General features: G+C 36.0%; 1 protein-coding gene across 1 annotated transcript; it reads left to right on the top strand.

The window, feature by feature from the left end:
* The first annotated feature begins 1,199 nt into the window (after positions 1 to 1,199).
* On the top strand, positions 1,200 to 19,382 carry LOC121296242 (heparan sulfate glucosamine 3-O-sulfotransferase 3B1-like). Its single transcript, XM_041221585.1, has 2 exons — positions 1,200 to 1,675; positions 18,764 to 19,382. Exons 1-2 carry the CDS (start codon positions 1,200 to 1,202, stop codon positions 19,380 to 19,382), a joined length of 1,095 nt encoding a protein of 364 aa, XP_041077519.1.

The raw sequence follows: 19,382 nt of genomic DNA, 5'->3' as shown, positions 1-19,382 counted from the left end.
TCTATTTTGTGAATATTGTCATACCACAGCAGAATTAAGAATATTTTCTGCTGTACTGGGTCTGTCACACTTGTTTTTAAAGATAAAATGCAGTATACTGCTATATGAATAGAGTACCTGATTAAAACCTTTTAATGGACTACTAAAAAAAACTAAAATCTTATATTTCTGAAAGTCACATTAGAAATACAATACCTATAGCAACAAACCAATAAACACAGGGTCTTCCTCTATATATCTATCTATCTATCTATCAATCTATCTATCTATCTATTTATCTATCTATCTATCTATCTATCTATATATATATATATATATATATATATATATATATATATATAGAGAGAGAGAGAGAGAGAGAGAGAGAGAGAGAGAGAGAGAGAGAGAGGGAGAAAGAGATAGATAGATTTTTTACTTGAATTGTTGTGTGTTTAAATGCACACAGTATTTTATTTAGGATATTTTTTTCGATATGTCTTAGAACCACTTATCTCACCATACCCAGATAAATTACAATGCATTGAAAAGATATTATGTCATAGGTTGGTAGAGTACATCTATTGCAATATGTTTACTGTAGGTTAACCAAAAGATTGTACAATATATGTTTAAAAACAATGTAAAACATGTTCTGTCAGTATATTGGAGAATGTCAAATAAAATGTATTTATAAATATAGTATCGCATACTGTTAGAATGTATGTGGTAAGTATGTGCTTAGTTTATATAACTCATTTACAGTATTAAAAACAAACAAGCAAAAACAACAATATCAAATCATGGCTGTAATATATTTTCTTACACCGGCTGATGAGTACATTTTAATGAATGAATGACACCGTTTCAGGACAGTAATACTCGGGAGACCTATAAAGAGGCGAGGGGCAGTCAGATGCTGCGATAACCCCCGCACGGAAATTAAATGCAGCATCTTCTGCACTGTCAGTGTGAACTGCAGAAGCGCTGCTCACAGAAGGCGGATTTAGGAGGAGATCGAATCGGTGAACACAATGTTAAGGCTCATTATAAAACAGCATGAAACGTATTAACCACTTTTGGAGACTTTGGAATTTAAAGCACCCCAAATAACGTGCCTATGTCGTGTCTCTCAGTAATTTCTTTGCTTAAAATGCATGTGCATTTTAAAGTTGACACAGGTCTTTTAAAAGCATGGCTTCCATTTGTCATTACCTAGAGCTATGGCAAGTCTCTGTAACCACTACTCGGACATCAGAAGAGTTCTGCAAAAAATGTTGGTCATGTTTTCAATTTTCACCCTGTGCGCGTCCCTGTTTTACTTATTGGCAGGCTGCTGCAACTCTTTGCCTTTGGATATTGTGGCCAGCATTGCTGTGACACAGCCTCCCCAGTTACTTTACAAAACGTATGGGGAAAGCTTTGAAAATAATGTATCAAATTCCACTAATGGAATGGTGGCCCCGGCTTTAGTTATGACATCTTTAGAAGGTACAAGTGCTTCTAGACCGGAAAACGACAATCCTGGCAAGGACTGGACAGCGGTGCGAAGGCTGCCTCAAGCGCTGATCCTTGGAGTTAAGAAAGGAGGAACCCGGGCACTCCTCGAATTTTTGCGACTTCATCCCGACATTCGAGCCTTGGGATCCGAACCGCATTTCTTTGATAGACATTACGCAAGAGGGATGAACTGGTACAGGTAAGAAATAAGGCACATTTTCATAGATTCATGGGTACAGTAGGATCTAAGCACTTTCAGATCTCAGAATATCAGTATGTACTGCATGACTTTATTTTTATTTATTTATTGTTTAACTTTTTTTGAATAGACTTCATTGTTTTGTTTTTTGTGCGTGTCTTGTTAGCCTGCATACCTGGTGGTCACGCAGGCAGTATGCCATAAATCTATATTCAATTAAATGGTTCGGTAAATATGCGCAAAAATGAAATCCCTGATCTTGAAAATGCCTGAAAAACTAAAATAATTTAGTATGTCGCAAATCTGTACTTACAAGTAACACAAAACCAATACAGTTGTGTGAAGGTTTATTTTTTATTTGTATTTTATGTCCATTAACCGTGTTGTTTGTTAAATGCTTTGGGTACAGTGTAACTCAGAACAGTTTTACAGTTGTGTTATTGTTTGATTGTCCGCTGTCTCAACGAAATTAACGGTGACACGACAGCAATGCATGGCATTCACACGTTTGCATGTGATTCACACGTTTTAGAAATGTAACACCGTGTGAAGTCATGTGTATTGGACAGCACAATAGTGTGTTAACATCAGTGGGATAAGGCATAAACAAGAGTTAGGTTAAATGTTATATGGTCCAGTTGGTATATCAAATTATATAAATGACTTAATGTATAAGCGATGCAAACGGACATTTTAAATAGTTATAAAAGTAAAACTGTGTACAGCGAATATTCAGAATTGGTTTAAATTGCAAATTACACACACACACACACACACACACACACACACACACACACACACACACACACACATATATATATATATATATATATATATATATATATATATATATATATATATATATATATTACACAGAACCTGAACTCTCCATCCTCACTGTTCCGCTTCAGCAGCTAGTTGATCACACCAAAGTTTCTTCCTCTCATAGGCCTCATCCACAACATCCTCAAATGGCACTGTTAATTCTACCAGGTGAACAAGGCTACAACTTAAGCTTCGCAATTTGAAGCAGGTTTGGTTGTTGGTAACGTATGCAATGTTTCAGATCAATCAGTTCACCGTTTCCCAAGAAGATTTTGAAAGGTTTTTAAAGAAATGCGTCAGGTGGCCATCTTGCTTTACACACAAATGCCATTTTTGAAAAAGTCAATCGTATTAACACAGGTATGATGCTTGTCAATTTTGGAGTTAATCAACTAAACCATATTCAACTGAAGCATTTTTAAACTTAATAACGAAACCTAGGTCTGGCTGCCATCATTGCCTTAAGAAAGAACACCATTTTGCCATATTTGAATTCCATTGTTCCCAAGATGATGCCTACCAAGTTAAACGGTCAAGTGGTTAAACGGTTTGCAAACAGAAGCAGTCTGATGTTTGGCCGCATTTTGGCAAATTTGGTGGCAGCCATTCTGACAGTAAAATGTATCGCAGCAACTTCTGCTTCGCAAACTTGAAGCAGGTTTGGTTGCTGATGACATATGTGAAGTTTCAGATCAACCGGTTCACCAGTTCCCAAGAAGATTTTGAAAAGTTTTTCCAAAAAATGTGTCAGGCCGCCGTCTTGGTTGACTCAGGAGCTCAATATTTTTTTGCATCTGAACTGTGATCCACATGGGATGATACCTGCCAAGTTACATGTTGATAGGTTACACCACATGTGAACAGGAATAGTTTAAAGTTTTGGGAGAAAAAACAGCAATAATAATAAAAAATTTTGGAGTGCGTATGCTTTTTCTTTGTATTTTTAAATAAAGGCTACTTATTTTATCTTTTTTGGTAACTATGTCTGCCCAATAACTGTAGATAAAGCATCCTGTAGGAAGCCACACGGTTATTATTAATGGATCACAGAGTTATGCATCACAGAGTTATCACTGTCATAAGACCAACAGATTGTTATGTTGTTATGTTTTTGATTTAGTAAGAATAGCTGCCACAGTTCTTATTATTGAGGTGTTCTTGCCATCGCTGTGTTTTATTGTTTTCTATAAAACATTGATAATCTGTCAGTTAAGAAAAGGCTTAATGCAAAGCTTGTTTTAATGTTGTCTTTATTACGCTGGCTAGAGACCCACACATCAACTGTATAGTCATATAAGAACATAAGAAAGTTTACAAATGAGAGGAGGCCATTCGGCTAACCAGGCAGTGCTCGGCCAATTGTGCACCGCCCCCTAGGAACTCCCGGTCACAGTCAGCTGTGACATAGCCTGGATTTGATCTCCAGGCTATAGGGCACATCCTGCACTCCACGCAGAGCGCCTTTACTGGATGCACCACTTACAAATTGTGTTAGTATTCTCCATGTGCGTATGTTATGTTCTGTTGGTGGTGTGCATACCATTCTGACACGTGTTTGTAATGCGATCAATGCTTTTTGTGGTTGCTGGGTCACATGTTGCTTGGTGTAGTGGAGTGTTGTGTCGTGCTTGCTGTTGCCGGGATGTGTGATGCCATAAGTGAGTGAGGGGTGTGTGTACCACATAGACGCCATCTTAAGTACTATAGTAAGCAGCACAATAAACTAGCGCCATGGATAATCTACAACAACACTGTTTCGGATCAGTTTTTTACAGTACAACAGTGTAACTGAGGTGGTATCTTTGTAAATGCAGATTTATTTGATGTTTTATTTTTCCTCAAATTGAGGGTGGTAAATTTGGGCTGTGCATTATATATATATATAAAACTTTGAAATTTTGAGTAGGTTTACTTAGAAGGTGTTGATGCAAAGTACAATGTAATGCTAAATAATGTTGTACCCACCATCAATTGCCAATATTTGTTGCCAGGCACTATGAAAGCCGGCAGTGGTAAAAGTATACCCCATCTGTGGCCTCTCATCAGCATGGTTTGGTGGTAATTGCATTTTATAATTTAGGGTAATCAGTCACTTATGTTAATATGACAGTAAGAAACATCTTTACTTTGTTGGATAATATAATTTTTACAAGACAAACCTAATTTCATGGCTTGTAGAAAGGGTTAATTGGGTTTGTCGTCCAATATGGATGATCTAAAGAAATAAAAGCAGTAAAACACACAGAGAGAATCTTAACATTTGTTTTGTGTTGACAGTCATAGCAATAGGCAGAATATCTTTACTCAGAAGAGAGCTTGACGGGACAGCTGGCTCCTTGCCTAATCCCAGCACAGTGTAACAATGAGATTTAGTAATTAATAACGTACATCAACAAATACATAAATACTGTAGCCCTTATGTTACATTTACATTCTAAAAATAATGCAATTTGATATTTTAAGTCTTTACTCAAATATTTCTTGTACAATTTTTTCCCCAAAATGATTATAAAACTGAAATGTTGAGAAGCAGTTTAGAAGGTGAATCTAAGTCTGAGGTGTGTTTGTTTACGAACACTGGACCCTGTTCATAAATTAAAAAGTTTATGAGTATTTACAGTAAAGTAAAAGTAAAAGTTATTTAAATACTGTTTTTTTTTTTTAAATGTAAGTATGTTTTTTTATTAATAAAATCCAGTTTGATAGTCCTGAAACTGTAGACTGTTATTGGCCTCTTAAGAATTTAAACTGTTTTGTATTCATAACAAAAAAAAAAAAAGTTAGAAAAAAAGATTCTTTAAATCACTCATGAGGTAAAGTTTTGAATCGCAGTCTGTGTATGTGCATTAGAGAAACCTTAGGAAAAACCGTGCTTTGACAAATAACACACGTTTTAGAACCATAATGTACATTTGTTCTTTTATTATATTTCTGTGCTCAAACTATGGGTGAAGTAGGCAAATGTTTAGGCAGGTGAGTATAAAGTTTACCTTATAATGTCTTCCTAGTGGTACTTTGTTAGGGTGAGTTTTAATATAAAAATACTAACTAGAAGCGTTTTACAGTAATGGGTGAACTTTCAATACAAGATTAAAAAAAAAAATACATTCACCCACAGAAACAGAATGTAGACAGCATCATTCTTTTTTTAGGTTCATGTGCTAAAACGCTGATGCACATATTTCCCAACAGAAGATTATTCATACTAAGACAGTGTTTATATCAATCATTATTACTCTGCTTTGATCAAGAAGTCATAAAATCTCATTCCTAGTAGAATACAAAACAATCGAAAACACTGAATTAGATCTTAGTGAAGTTTTTATAAAAACCCAGCACCCTATTTCAAATCAAAGGACAGGCATGTTTTCTATTGAAGAATGATATATTGAAACTGTACAAACTGATGTATGATGCTTCCTGCTGGATTTCGCTGTCAATGTACTTTGTAAATTTCTCCAGAAAACAAAGATCCTTATATGGACAAGATAAATAACATGACCTCCAGAAGTTTCTATAGCTGCGTAAATAAGGCTATTTGCACTCAATTTCTGCTTCATTTATCATTTGGGGGTTTAAACTGGAATACAGAATAAGTAGAACAAAATTTTGCTTTTGCATTCTTTGAAAGATGACAAATAATGTTTGTTTCAAGCAATATTTTATTATTTCCAGTGATGTTGTATTTCAAGATATTGTAGTTTTTAATGAACAAGAGATTGGTTTAGGGATTCCATAATTCAATGCTTCATATTTGAAACCCCTATTTTTTGCAAGCTAAGCTTGGTTTAGGTGTTTTCCAAATGTTTCAATGTAATTTCTGTGTAGGGATCTTGCTTTTATCTAATGGCGATGATCTGGACTCATGGATGATGCGTGATGTACAGAGCCCTATTCACAAAGCTTTTACCTCTCGGTTAAGTTTACAACCTTTTTTTATAAAACAAGAAACAACCTGCTGATGTTACAGGTAAGAAACAACAACAGCGCATCTAAGGGTTCTTATTTGAAACTCCCGCGTTCAGGCCGCTACACACCAAAACTGTCAGATCCATGCAGATGTATGCTGACGCAAAACAAATATAAAACTATAAAAAAATTGCTATTGGCAAGACTTAAATCAAGACTGGTACAAATCCGTCAACATCATGTCTTCTCTGACAGTATTTCAACAGCTATGGCAATAAATGATACATACCAGGCATATCCAGTTCCTTCGAAATAGACTCTTTCATTATCTTTCACTTGTATATTTATAATTGTGATTAAGCTCTGGGTATTATTTTTGGAGACTGCTTCAACCTGGTGGACCACCATGTGCATTGAAGCTGTTCTCTGATTGCTCAATTCCCTAGTTGTCATGTGAACAAATCACAGAAAATAGGATTCCTATTTATTTTGTGTCACTCCAGTGTCGCCCTGGTGGAGCTCCCGTGTCGCCCCCGCATCGCCTGTGGTGTGAAAGATAATTATCAAAAGTATAGGTTCTATTCATTTTGTTGCATCATTGCACATATTCGCTTGTCACATCACGTCTAGTGTGTAGTTGCCTTTATTCAGTTAAAGCTTTCTAATTTATTTTTTTTCTCTGTTAACTAACTAACAGTATGGCCTGTAGTTTTTATAAATAGTATGGGCCATTTACATGTGATATGGAAATAAATGTATCTAAATTGTTGTTTCTGGTCAGTTTTAAAAATATGTACACATCTAAATAGCATTAATCAAAATTAAAATAATTTATCATTTGGAAAAATAGGAATTTGTTCAGCAAGAATTGTAAAAAGATGACTTTTCGTAGTACAATCACAGATTGTTTTAACACATCTATATTCTAAGACTATGTGCAGAAAGGTCAAGATAATATTTACCATCCACTCACAATATTCTGCATAGCATTTAAATAAATATTTGTTTGGCAAAAATAAGAAACTTAAGCTTACAAATGTGTAAATATTATTAAAACTTATATGCTTGGGTTGTTCCTATTCCTTGTAAACATATGAAACCTAAACAAATCAAAATTAATTACAAAAATAATATTAATTAGAAATACATACATACATACATAAGTACATACAGATCAGCTTTATTAAACAAATAAGTGTACACTGTTTATATATTTTAAAAGCATTTGGTTAATATTTTAATATCTATTTAAATATGTATTGTCTTTTATATCAGTCTGGATTGACATACATATACATATACTGTACAATGTTTCTTTGTTCGATCTGAAACATTTCAATATATGTATTTGAATAAAGTGTATTGTGGAGCATGCCAACCCTACAGTACCATATGTATGCCACAACACTGCATAAAACTTGTGAGTCCTGTCACTTGACCTTTACCCTAGGTCATTTATTCTATAGAAGTTAATGATGTTCCTTGGCCAGTTCATGTGTACCATCAGGGATATTGCTGGACATCATTATAAGTGGGCCCTAGAATAAGAAATCCCAAGTGCTAAAACATTTTTAAAACTAAAAATCAGATTTAAAAGAAAGAGATGTGTAACAGATGTTTATAGACAAATAAATTTGAGCTCAAAGAAAAGCACAATAAATGACTCTGCAAAGATTAGATCTATGGCAAACTAAGAAAAATAGATCAGATTTTGTGCTTCTAGTGTGTCCTCAATCGATAGCCCTAGTTTGACCTTGAGTTGATACGGTATTAGAGTGGTTTCAGAGCAGATTCAGTTACAATTAGCAAGGGCTTTCATCCTGTGCTGCTATAATCCTTGCACAGGGATAGAGGTCATGTTTCACTTTTAAGTACAGTCTGTTTTTGAAAGAGATCAATTTAATATTTTATTTTCCTTTTCAGATCTAAAAGAGAAACACAGCATTAGTTGCTTGCTCAGTGGAGTGTGTGACAGGATAAAAGAGAGTAAAAGTGAAGTGTCGTGTACACAGTCCTTCGTGGGACTGACGGCCGATAAAGCTCAATTGCTTTTAACGGTAGAAGGTTAGGGATCCAGTCAGTTTAAGTGGTCCTTTGCCAAGGATCAATCCATTTCCAGGAATCTTGCTGGGGGGAGATGTTTATTGGAATAAGTGTTTACAGTATCTAATATTTGTTATTCATTGTTATGAATATAGATTCATATTTATAGTTTTTTTTTCTATATGAACCACCAAAAATATAATACAATAAATACTGTGCTTCCTTGTTGTTTCCCATTTTGAAAACAGTGAATTTATGAAGGCCATGTATATGTATATATCTATGTGATAATTTACTATAAACAGGGCCTAACCGTGAATTAACTCAGTTATTGCATCGTGTTGTAACTAGGAGGCATTTTATTACTTAATTTTTTGTTTAGGGCCTTCTGTGACATGACAATATAATAACACAGTGGCCACCCAAGGTGATGTTAGAAAAAGGCAATTTTTGACACTTTTACAGTATATAATCTAAAAAGCTTGTGTTGTGCTGTATGGTAAAACAGAAGCTATACAGTTTTGAGTCCCCAAAGGTACTTAAAGGACCTATGCAGTAGCAATCAATGCATCATTATGAAATAGGAGTTTTTATTAAGATTTCATCTGCAAACAAAACAATTTTCTATGAGCAAAAACTTTCAAATGACCTTCCAAATATCACCAGGGTAACCACGCTAGGTTATCCACCATATTGTGATTTTTGCTCAGCTAAACAAGATGTTAACTAACACCAGATACTGTATGTTACTATAATTTAATATTGGCGAATATATTTGTGTAGTATGATAAATAAAAAAAGCTATCTACAGTATGTGTTTAGGTACATGAATTACTGAAAATGTAAGCTTATTTTAAGTTGATTTAGCTACTTAGTAAAGATTTACTGTAGTTGGTTCAGCTAAGGTATTACAGGATAAAGACAGGTGCATCTCATTGCACATGTTGTTCTGCACTTTATAAAATCACCTTGAGGACCAGACAGTCTGTTTTTAATTCAATCCCCATTAACGTACCATTGGGAATTAACAGGGGCTGCAGCATCAGGGATCCCGTGATGGATGTGGGGCTGCAAGTGGGCAGGGCACTGTTACAATTGATTGTTTTTTTAATGGCTATTGTGCAATGAAATGGATGGCTGGATCTAAGCTCACACACCCCATCTTCTTTATATAAATGTATCACTTCATTGTTATTACTTAACTAACAGTGTAGCAAGCTGGTTAAAATCATTATCAGTATATAGACACTTTAACATTTTTATATGTAGAAAAATATTGCCAGGATATCAAGTAAAGGTAGTATGACTTGTGTAATGAAGCATTCTGATTATAATTTCATAAAATTATAACTTTATTAAATAAGTTAAATATAGAAAAATGTTATTAACACTGGAAAATGAGTTGTATATTTTAGTCTTAAAGCAATCCGATTAAAATCTCTCTAAAAATAGTATCGTTTTACTTCTGACTTCTGGTGTATGTTTGTGTCATATGGCTAGATTTGATTCATAAAACAAAATGCTCGCAAATACACAAAATATATAGTGGGATCAGATAGGCGTAGGGATAAACTCCATTTCTATTTAACATTGTCCACACTGGTATTCAAGATATCTTGCTTGTATATTTATTAAGGTAAGACTCCAAGGCTCCCATATATGTGTGTGTGTGTGTGTGTGTGTGTGTGTGCGTGTGTGTGTGTGTGATGGGGTGTGTGTAAAGCCTCTGCTGTTGTTGCTGGTGTCTCTGCTCAGAAGACGATGAAGTAATTGCCACACATCTGTTTCAGCACAGCAAGCTACTGATGGGGCTCCAGCAGGCTCTGTGTATAAACTCCACCTGCCGCCTTTTAACCAGCTGAGGCCTACATTAGCATACCCCATCGTAATCAATACCCTGGCCAGAGGAGGAGGCAATTTAGCTTATTCAAAATACCTCAGAGAAAACAGCCTGCCAATGATAGTTTTAGCACAACGAGAGCAAGTTATCCTGCTCTCAGGATAACCAGGGTGTAAAAGAATAAAACTAATAATAATAACAACAAGGCCTAGATTTAAAATAGTAAAACACAATATTTGCATTTCTCAAGAAGAGACTGTAAAGTCATAAATATTTGTGAGCCTTTTATTATGTGATTTTCGCCTATGAACTGCTAAGATTTTTGGCACGAAGTCAAATTCCACTAACAATACATACTTTGTATATTGCAACAGGTCACCAACATTTATGGAGCAAAATAGGTTTTATGGGTGTGATTCGCCAAATATTTTGGTCGCAAATATGGATTTACAGTATAGACCAAGAAAGGGCTAAATGTGGAAATTGTTCATTAATACTTTCCATGCATCTTTATTTTACAATTGTATATTAACTTAATCTTTCTGGTACCTTTCTCTAAATCAAGACCAGTTGACACTGACCATTTTAGTGCTATACCCTCCAATTGAACCAATAGATATATACAGTACAGTGAATTCTTGTTGTTTAACAATTTGATCCTTCATTAACAGTAAATGGTATATTGTAAAGGACACTGCCCTAATTCCCTACCCTCAATATTTCACAGTTTCGAATCAAAGTCAAAACAACATTGTGTGTGTGTGTGTGTGTGTGTGTGTGTGTGTGTGTATATACTGTAAATCATTTCAGCAGTCATGAGTAGTGGTAGTGAGCTTGATCAGCTGTGGTATGATAAGACCTGGAGGAGATCATATTGAGGACCCTTCATCAGTTTCAAAAGTATGCAGGTAAATATTTTTGTTATTGAAGATTTGGGGGAGCCATGGTCCCGAACCCTCAACAGCCAGTGAACGCTAATTCAAGCTGGACCATGACTTGGGGAGCTAATTGGGATATCAGTTCCCAAAGGGGTTTGCAAAACACAAAAGGGAAAGGGAATACAGGACAAAGAGAATACAAAGAGAATACAATATGGATATTAAAGGTCAATATATACAGTGGATTAGGCAGGATTGGGCTTCCTTTTTGAGTTTTTTTTTTTTTTTTTTGTACGTTATTTTGATGGGAGATTCTTTTGTATTATGAATTCAACAGTAAAACGCATGTATTAAACATTCAATCACTCTAATGCAACCCTCAACAAACTTCCAGCAGATCATATTAATCTATTTCATACATTTCTGTTTGTAAATGACATCAATTAAATAGATTCCATGCTGAATTATTTTCCTGTGTTGTTTTTATCCCAGCAGTATCACAGCGTTATTGGGCCAAGTAAAGAACCAAATAGCAGTTAGGTACTTAATGCTGCCTGAGGTAAATGATGTCATGAATCAGCTGGCAAGGGTCTTTTTTCCAGTTATATATTGATAAAGATTTAAAAAGATGGAAACAGTTGTTAGTAGGAACTATTGGCAAGACTTTTCAGGCTATCGTACCAAGATGGTTTTGTACTGACAATTCTAAATAGTCCTGATTAGAAAGAACATTTATTGATTCTGCCTGTCTGTGATTATTAATCTCAAATGACATAGTTCATTAGGCAACTATGTTTTGAGGTTCATTATCACCCACTAATGGTCCTGGAGTTGGCCATTTAATCAACAGAGGACAAAAGTTCTGAGATATATAATTTCTGTACATATTGTGTTTTACCTACAGTGCATATTGATCAGAGAAATGTATCTTTTTGAATGTTACTCTTTACATGAGTATATTTTCAGTTAAGGATAAACAATGCTAAATAATGAAATCGGGAAAGATAATGTATTGTGTTTGAGTGCTGTTGCATGTGACTGTGGTTTCTTAGTTGAATCCACATATTTCTGACAAATCCACTGTACTTTTCTCACAGTTTTCAGTTTAATTGGATAATCAATTAAAAAATGGTTTCAAAACCGCAATTTTAAATCTTGGCTTGCGTTTTTATAATTCTGGATAAGCAGGCATTTCAAATACAACTCAGTAGAATCATTTTCTGGTACCAAAATCAATGTGTTTTGTTGTTCCAAAAATGTAATCCTCATTTTAAAGCTTTATTTATCCCTGATCTGAAATCACTCCTCGTGGTCTAATTATATTTCAAAGTTTAATGTGACAAAGATGCAAGATAAACTAAGTTTGTCTTTGTATGGGAAAGGGGTTATAAAAGATGAAAAAAAACATGCCAGGGATTAATAGGCTACTAAAATACTATGAATTATTGATGAGCTTTTTGAAGAGACTTCGTGGCTTTCTAATGGGCAAGGGTAAGGGTATTTAGGGTAAGTACTTGCCGGGGTGAGGTAATTGAGAATGTATTATCGTAAGGGATTATCAGGAATCTCTTCTCATTAGAAGTTTCAGAAGCCTCAGTTTGATTACTTAATATTGATATGAGGTCACATTGCACTTGCATTTGCTGCACTGAAAGGTGAGAGCAGAGAGTGCATCAAGACATTGAACCCATTAACATTTCCTTCTTTTTCAATTTGTCTGCCTTGTGGTTGCTTCTTCTGCAAAATGACTTTGACAATGTTGTTTTATGGCCTGACATTTGATTTCAGATAAAATAATGAATCGTGTATAACCTAGCCGCATCTACCAGGCTAATGTCTTGGTGTGTGTGTATATATATATATATATATATATATATATATATATATATATATATATATATATATATATAACACACACACACACACACACACACACACACACACACACATATTATGAATATGGTATACATATATACATATATATATAATATATATATATATACATACTGATGCACAAAAGAAATGCAACACTAACTATTTTAAACTTAGGGCTGGACCAAATCAAAGTTAGCACTTTGAAAACAAGGACATGAAAGCATTCGTGGTAATAATACAAGAAGAATTTCAAGCAAAATTTCATGGAATCAAAGCAAGCCCTTTTCGCTGTTCAAAAAGCAGCTATTGCTTGTTGACTATAAGTGGGTTGAGAATGGGGAGTGGTTTGCTCTTGCCCGACCAGATCTACTCAATTCCAGCTATAAATCACATCACAAGACTTTCACAGGACCGGATTTTATAGTCAACTTCGAACTTCTCGAAAGCTATCGAATATTAAGCAAATACTAAAAAAAAAGCTGTTTCTTTTTAAACAGATGAAGAAGGGCTTTTGCCCGAAACGTACTGAAAATAAAATCTTTTTTAATCTTTTAAACTTTTTGTGTACATTTTTTAAAAACATTTTCTTATATATATATATATACAGTGCCTTGCAAAAGTATTCAGACCCCTGACCAATTCTCTCATATTACTGAATTACAAATGGTACATTGAAATTTCATTCTGTTTCATATTTTATTTTTAAACACTGAAATTCAGAATCAATTATTGTAAGGTGACATTGGTTTTATGTTGGGAAATATTTTTAAGAAAAAGAAAAAACTGAAATATCTTGCTTGCATAAGTATTCAACCCCTGTGCTGTGGAAGCTCCCAGTTTGCACCGATGAAAGAAATTGCCCTAACGAGGACACAATTACCTTACCGTTGGCGTCCACCTGTGAACCATTAAAGTTGCTGCCACATTTTCTGGATAAAAACTCCACTGTTGAAGGATCATTGGTAAGTCTGTGAATCTGAAGGAAAATGAAGACCAAAGAGCATTCTACAGAAGTTAGAGATAAAGTAATACAAATGCATAGATTAGGAAAAGGGTACAAAATAATATGCAAGTGTTTGGATATCCCAGTGAGCATAGTTGGATCAATAATCAGGAAGTGGAAGCTGCATCACACCACCCAGGCACTGCCAAGAAAAGGCTATCCCTCAAAACTCAGTGCTCAAACAAGAAGGAGACTTGTGAGAGAAGCCACAGAGAGGCCAACAATCACTTTGAAGGAGCTACAGAGTTCAGTGGCTGGGAGTGGAGTAATGGTGCACCAGTCAACCATATCAAGAGCTCCGCATAATACTGGCCTGTATGGGAGGGTGGCAAGAAAGATCTGAAAGCATGTCTGGAGTTTGGCAGAAAGCATGAGAGTGACCCAGCTGCGATGTGGGAAAAGGTTTTGTGGTCAGATGAGACCAAGATAGAGCTTTGGCCAAAACTCTAAGCACTATGTGTGGCGCAAACCTAACACTGCCCATGCCTCAAGACACACCATCCCTACAGTGAAGTATGGTGGTGACAGCATCATGTTGTGGGGATGCTTCTCACCAGCAGGGACTGGGCATTTTGTTACAATTGAAGGAAGAATGGATGGAGCAAAATACAGGAAAATACTGCAAGAGAATCTGCTTCAGTCTGCTAAAAAACTGAAGCTTGGGAGGAAATTCACCTTTCAGCAGGACAATGATCCCAAGCACAAGGCCAAAGCAACATTGGAGTGGCTCAAGAACAAGAAGGTGAATGTCCTACAGTGGTCCAGTCAAAGTCCTGATCTCAATCCCACTGAGAATCTGTGGCACTATTTGAAATTGCGGTCTACAAGCGTCGTCCAACCAACCTGAACCACTTGGAGCAAATCTGCCAAGAAGAATGGGCCAAAATCACTCTGACACTGTGTGCAAAGCTGGTACATACTTACCCCAAAAGACTTGAAGCTGTTATTGCAGTGAAAGGTGGCTCTACCAAATATTAATGTGTGGGGGTTGAATACTTATGCAAGCAAGATATTTCAGTTTTTTTTTCTTTTTCTTAAAAATATTTCCCAACATAAAACCAATGTCACCTTACAATAATTGATTTTGAGTTGAAGTGTTTTAAAATAATATATCAAACAGAACGAAATTTCAATGTACCATTTGTAATTCAGTAATATGAGAGAATTGGTCAGGGGTCTGAATACTTTTGCAAGCCACTGTATGTATGTGTATATATATATATATATATATATATATATATATATATATATATATATATATATATATATATATATATATATATACATCTGTCAGAGGATCAGTAACAGAACCCTGTCAGGGAGGAAGCAGTAAGCAGAAAAAAATAATCAAGACAGGCTCATATGGTCTTTGACAAGCAGGTGCTGTAAAACAGCAATCTGCAGAATGACAGTCAAATTAAACGAGGTCAGAGGAAACTCCAGGAAGTCCTTGCTCGGAGGAGAGCAGATGTACTTCAGGCCTTATTAAAAATGCAACTGGATTCGCATGTACGCGAGCCATGGAATGTAGATTAGTCGCATCTGCAGCCCACTCTCCTCTTGGAGCTGAGAAGAATGGCACTCAGTCCATTTGTTTTCCCTTGTATGTCAGTAACCCAGAGTGATTAATGCCAGCTGCACATCTGCCCATCAGTCCTCATTATTAATGCACATTTAAAGTACCACTTAGACTGAAGGAGGGATCGCTACTAATTTGCTGCCCAAAAGCGATATAAAACCCAAGGTACACCTACTCTAGAGCCTTTAAAATTATCTAATTTGTCCAGCCTTGGTAGAAATTATACATACTGGTGGACATCATGTTATAGAAGGTAAATGGGCAGCTCGAATGGAAATCTGTATTTATTTTTGTGTTTTCATAATGTACTGTAAAGAGGATATACTACCATCTAATATATAACTGGAATAAATGCATATAACTGTACTTCTGTTGCCAGTAGACCAGTCGCTTACTGTAAATACATCTCTGAATGAGTAATCATGTCAAATTCAGTATAGTTACAGTGGCTCCCCAAAATGTTATCTATTTTTGAGGAACGCTTTCTGCATCCTTGGTAGGTCTGTGCTGAACTGCTTTCTATTACATGCATATTATCATTTAATAAGCAACCTCCTCATTGGAGCAAAGCAAATCCGTAATTTCTTCTTCAACTTTCATTAAACTCTTCTGGCAAACTCAAACTGTGCCCTTCACATTGGCCTATGTCCTAATATACCTGCTGAGTTGTGGTCATGTGACTTGGTTCCTGGTTAATGATGAAGACTGCATCCTTTATTGCCATGTATCTATGTTCACTTATCCATTTTACTTCATGTTGATCAACTGTTTTGTAACCACGGGGTGGTTCAGGAGGCAACGGCTACTCCCCATCCTATACTTTCAATCAGCCTTACTATTTAAAACCTGTCATGCGCCCTTTCACTCCTCCATCCTCCTCTTCACCACCTCTATAGCTGCATCCCCCTCTGGGGGTCAGGCAAAGCTCTCCACCTGGTCTTAGAGGCTCGGATGAGGCATTTCAAACTACACAAAGTGGTGTCTCCTACAATACTTCCACACAATATCATGTTAGACGTGATTTCTGGCCGGGTTACCCCTGACATGTACAGTAGGCTAGCATTGTGTCATTAGATGAATTGTGCTTTTAATAATTCATTCAGATGATGTGTCAAGTGTCGTCAGTAGGAGAGAAGATTTGGGCACTGTCCATTCTAAACAGATCTGCATTATGAATTGGAAGACAGACAGAAGATGATCTAATACAGTTCTGATTAAGATGTGTTGGCACTGATTACGGAGGTGACAGGGTTTAAAGAACAGAATGTGTCACAGGCGGCGGCAACCTCAGGAAGCCCTCATAGCATTGTCATGCAGGGGACATTGCAAACAATACAGTATCTTCTGTCATGAACTGTATAATTTGATTGAGGTGTCCCTAGGCTAAAACTGCCAAATAATGACTTTCTCTCCAACATCTTTCCATCCCTTACAGCAAACTTTGGATAATAATAATGCAATTGGGATGCTATTATAATACCATTGTTTTACCCCCAAACCACTAGTAGAATTTTTAGCTTTAGTATGACCGCAGCAAAACATATTTGGATCAAATATTAAACAGTGACCCAGACACAGTGGTATTGTATTCATCAGTGTCCATCAATCTAGGTTTTAGGTGACATTTTTGTCTACTTGAATTGGTTTATTTAAGTTTTACCTTAAAATGTGTGGTTCCATTCTACCAGTTCCCCTCCGCTCTGGTGCTGATATGATCCTAGATTACCATTGTGTATTCACGGTAAATTTGCGCAGTTATTTTGCAGTTTTCCCATTCTTTTCCCATGTTTATACTATGGATTTACCATAGTTCACCCTACAATACCTTGCTTTGCTTTACAAAGCTTACCTATGCTTTACCGGGCAGTGTTTTCACTGTGCTTTGCTTTTGCTATTGGGAACTTTTATAAACATTGGTTCATACCACTGTGACACCGATGTGTCAAAATACATTTTATACTTCATCTGTAACTTGAAACACTCAAATCATAGCTTCAGTAAGAGTTAGTAGTCAAGTAAACACTTGTTTTGGTTAGTTTCTTCATAAGTGTATTCTGAAGAATGGATCCATTATGTCATTGTGGTCCTAATACAGTCATCAGTGTACACCGATATACTATATATGTATTAACTGAAACATCTGTCTATGTGGCTTAAGTTCACATTTCCTCATAGTACAGAAGCAGTGTATTTCCATTATTGTGCCATTGCATTGTCATTGAAGACCATTTGGTAAGCAGTGTTCTGCCTGACAGAGGGTGGCTTTGAGTTTGCCATACTTTAAAACAGCATGAGTTTCAACAGCTGCCCAAGCTCATGATTCTCCCACTGGCCTCAGTATCAAGTCAGGTAATTACAGGGCAATAGGAACATTTAAACTCAGCTCTCTCTGGTCAATAAAATACTCTCAATTGGAATTTAATCTGCAGGCAATTAAAAGTGAGATGGCGGGTGAGGGAGATGGTGATAGAGGGTAAATGTAATTAATACAAATGTACAGTATAGATTACTATTCTTGTACTGTATGTATCAAAGCAATATATTTTTCAACATAATCACAATTGTTTTAACATGAATGTTCTCATGTTTTATGCCATTAATCAACTGGTGAATGTAGCCAGGTACATTCTATAGAAACTATTTACTAGAGCTCTTACTATAGTAACCAGGAAGGCTGTCCAAATTGACGTCCTTTCCTGATCCTGTATCTATGTGCAATAATGTTCCCCTAATAACCAAATTCCTGCTGGTTTTCACTTTAGCACCTATACATCCCCTACATGCTTTACTGCATATGGTATTTTCTAGTATATTGTAATCCAAAAAGTTCCAAAATATGTAAAAAAATAAATTAAATACTATAGCATAGAATAGGTCATATATTTGTGAGATACGATAAATTCAGAGCTTCAGAGGACTGACCAAGCACAATAGAATCACTGGCCTGAAGGTCTGATGAATGATTAATTTTCTATAGCATGCTGACAACAACCTGGCTGTTTGCTGTCAATTCACTGACAAGGGAATGACTCACGGAACTATGGAAACAATGCTTTATACATATGTATACATTTCATGCAGACCAACCTATCAAGCTGTATCATGAACATAAATGGTCTTCTCTGTTTCTTTGCAGGAGCATGATGCCTAAAGCCCTTGATGGACAGATTGTAATGGAGAAGACTCCAAGATATTTTGTGACAGCTGAGACGCCTGCACGCATCCATTCCATGTCAAAGGACATCAAGTTAATTGTTGTGGTACGGGACCCAATTACAAGGGCAATTTCCGACTATACGCAGATTATATCTAAAACTCACGACATCCCCAGTTTTGAAATGCTTACTTTTAAAAACAGGACTACAGGACAAATTGATTCCCTTTGGAGTCCAATCTGGATTGGACTTTATGCTCAACACTTAGAGAAATGGCTCGCCTACTTTCCCCTGTCACAGATCCACTTTGTTCATGGGGAAAAGCTGATAAGTGACCCAGCAGGAGAACTAGGAAAAGTCCAGGATTTTCTTGGCCTCCAAAGAATCATTACTGACAAACACTTTTACTTTAACAAGACAAAAGGGTTTCCTTGCGTGAAGAAACCAGAAGGAAGCAGTAAGCCTCACTGCCTAGGCAAGACAAAGGGCAGGACACACCCAAAAATCCACACGGAAGTAATAAAAAAACTGAAGGATTTCTACCATCCTCATAATCTGAAATTCTACCAAATGGCAGGGCAGGACTTTGGTTGGCAGTAA

This window comes from Polyodon spathula, chromosome 21 (assembly GCF_017654505.1).
Source record: "Polyodon spathula isolate WHYD16114869_AA chromosome 21, ASM1765450v1, whole genome shotgun sequence".
Classification (NCBI taxonomy): Eukaryota; Metazoa; Chordata; class Actinopteri; order Acipenseriformes; family Polyodontidae; genus Polyodon; species Polyodon spathula.
The sequence above is the reverse complement of the archived record's forward strand: the minus strand, read 5'-3'. Positions and strand labels throughout refer to the sequence as shown.

Bases quoted from the DNA above. Each gene is read 5' to 3' on its own strand.
- LOC121296242 (XM_041221585.1), top strand. From the start codon at position 1,200: ATGGCAAGTCTCTGTAACCACTACTCGGACATCAGAAGAGTTCTGCAA. The intron at 1,676-18,763 runs GTAAGAAATAAG...GTTTCTTTGCAG, and splicing joins AGAGGGATGAACTGGTACAG to GAGCATGATGCCTAAAGCCC.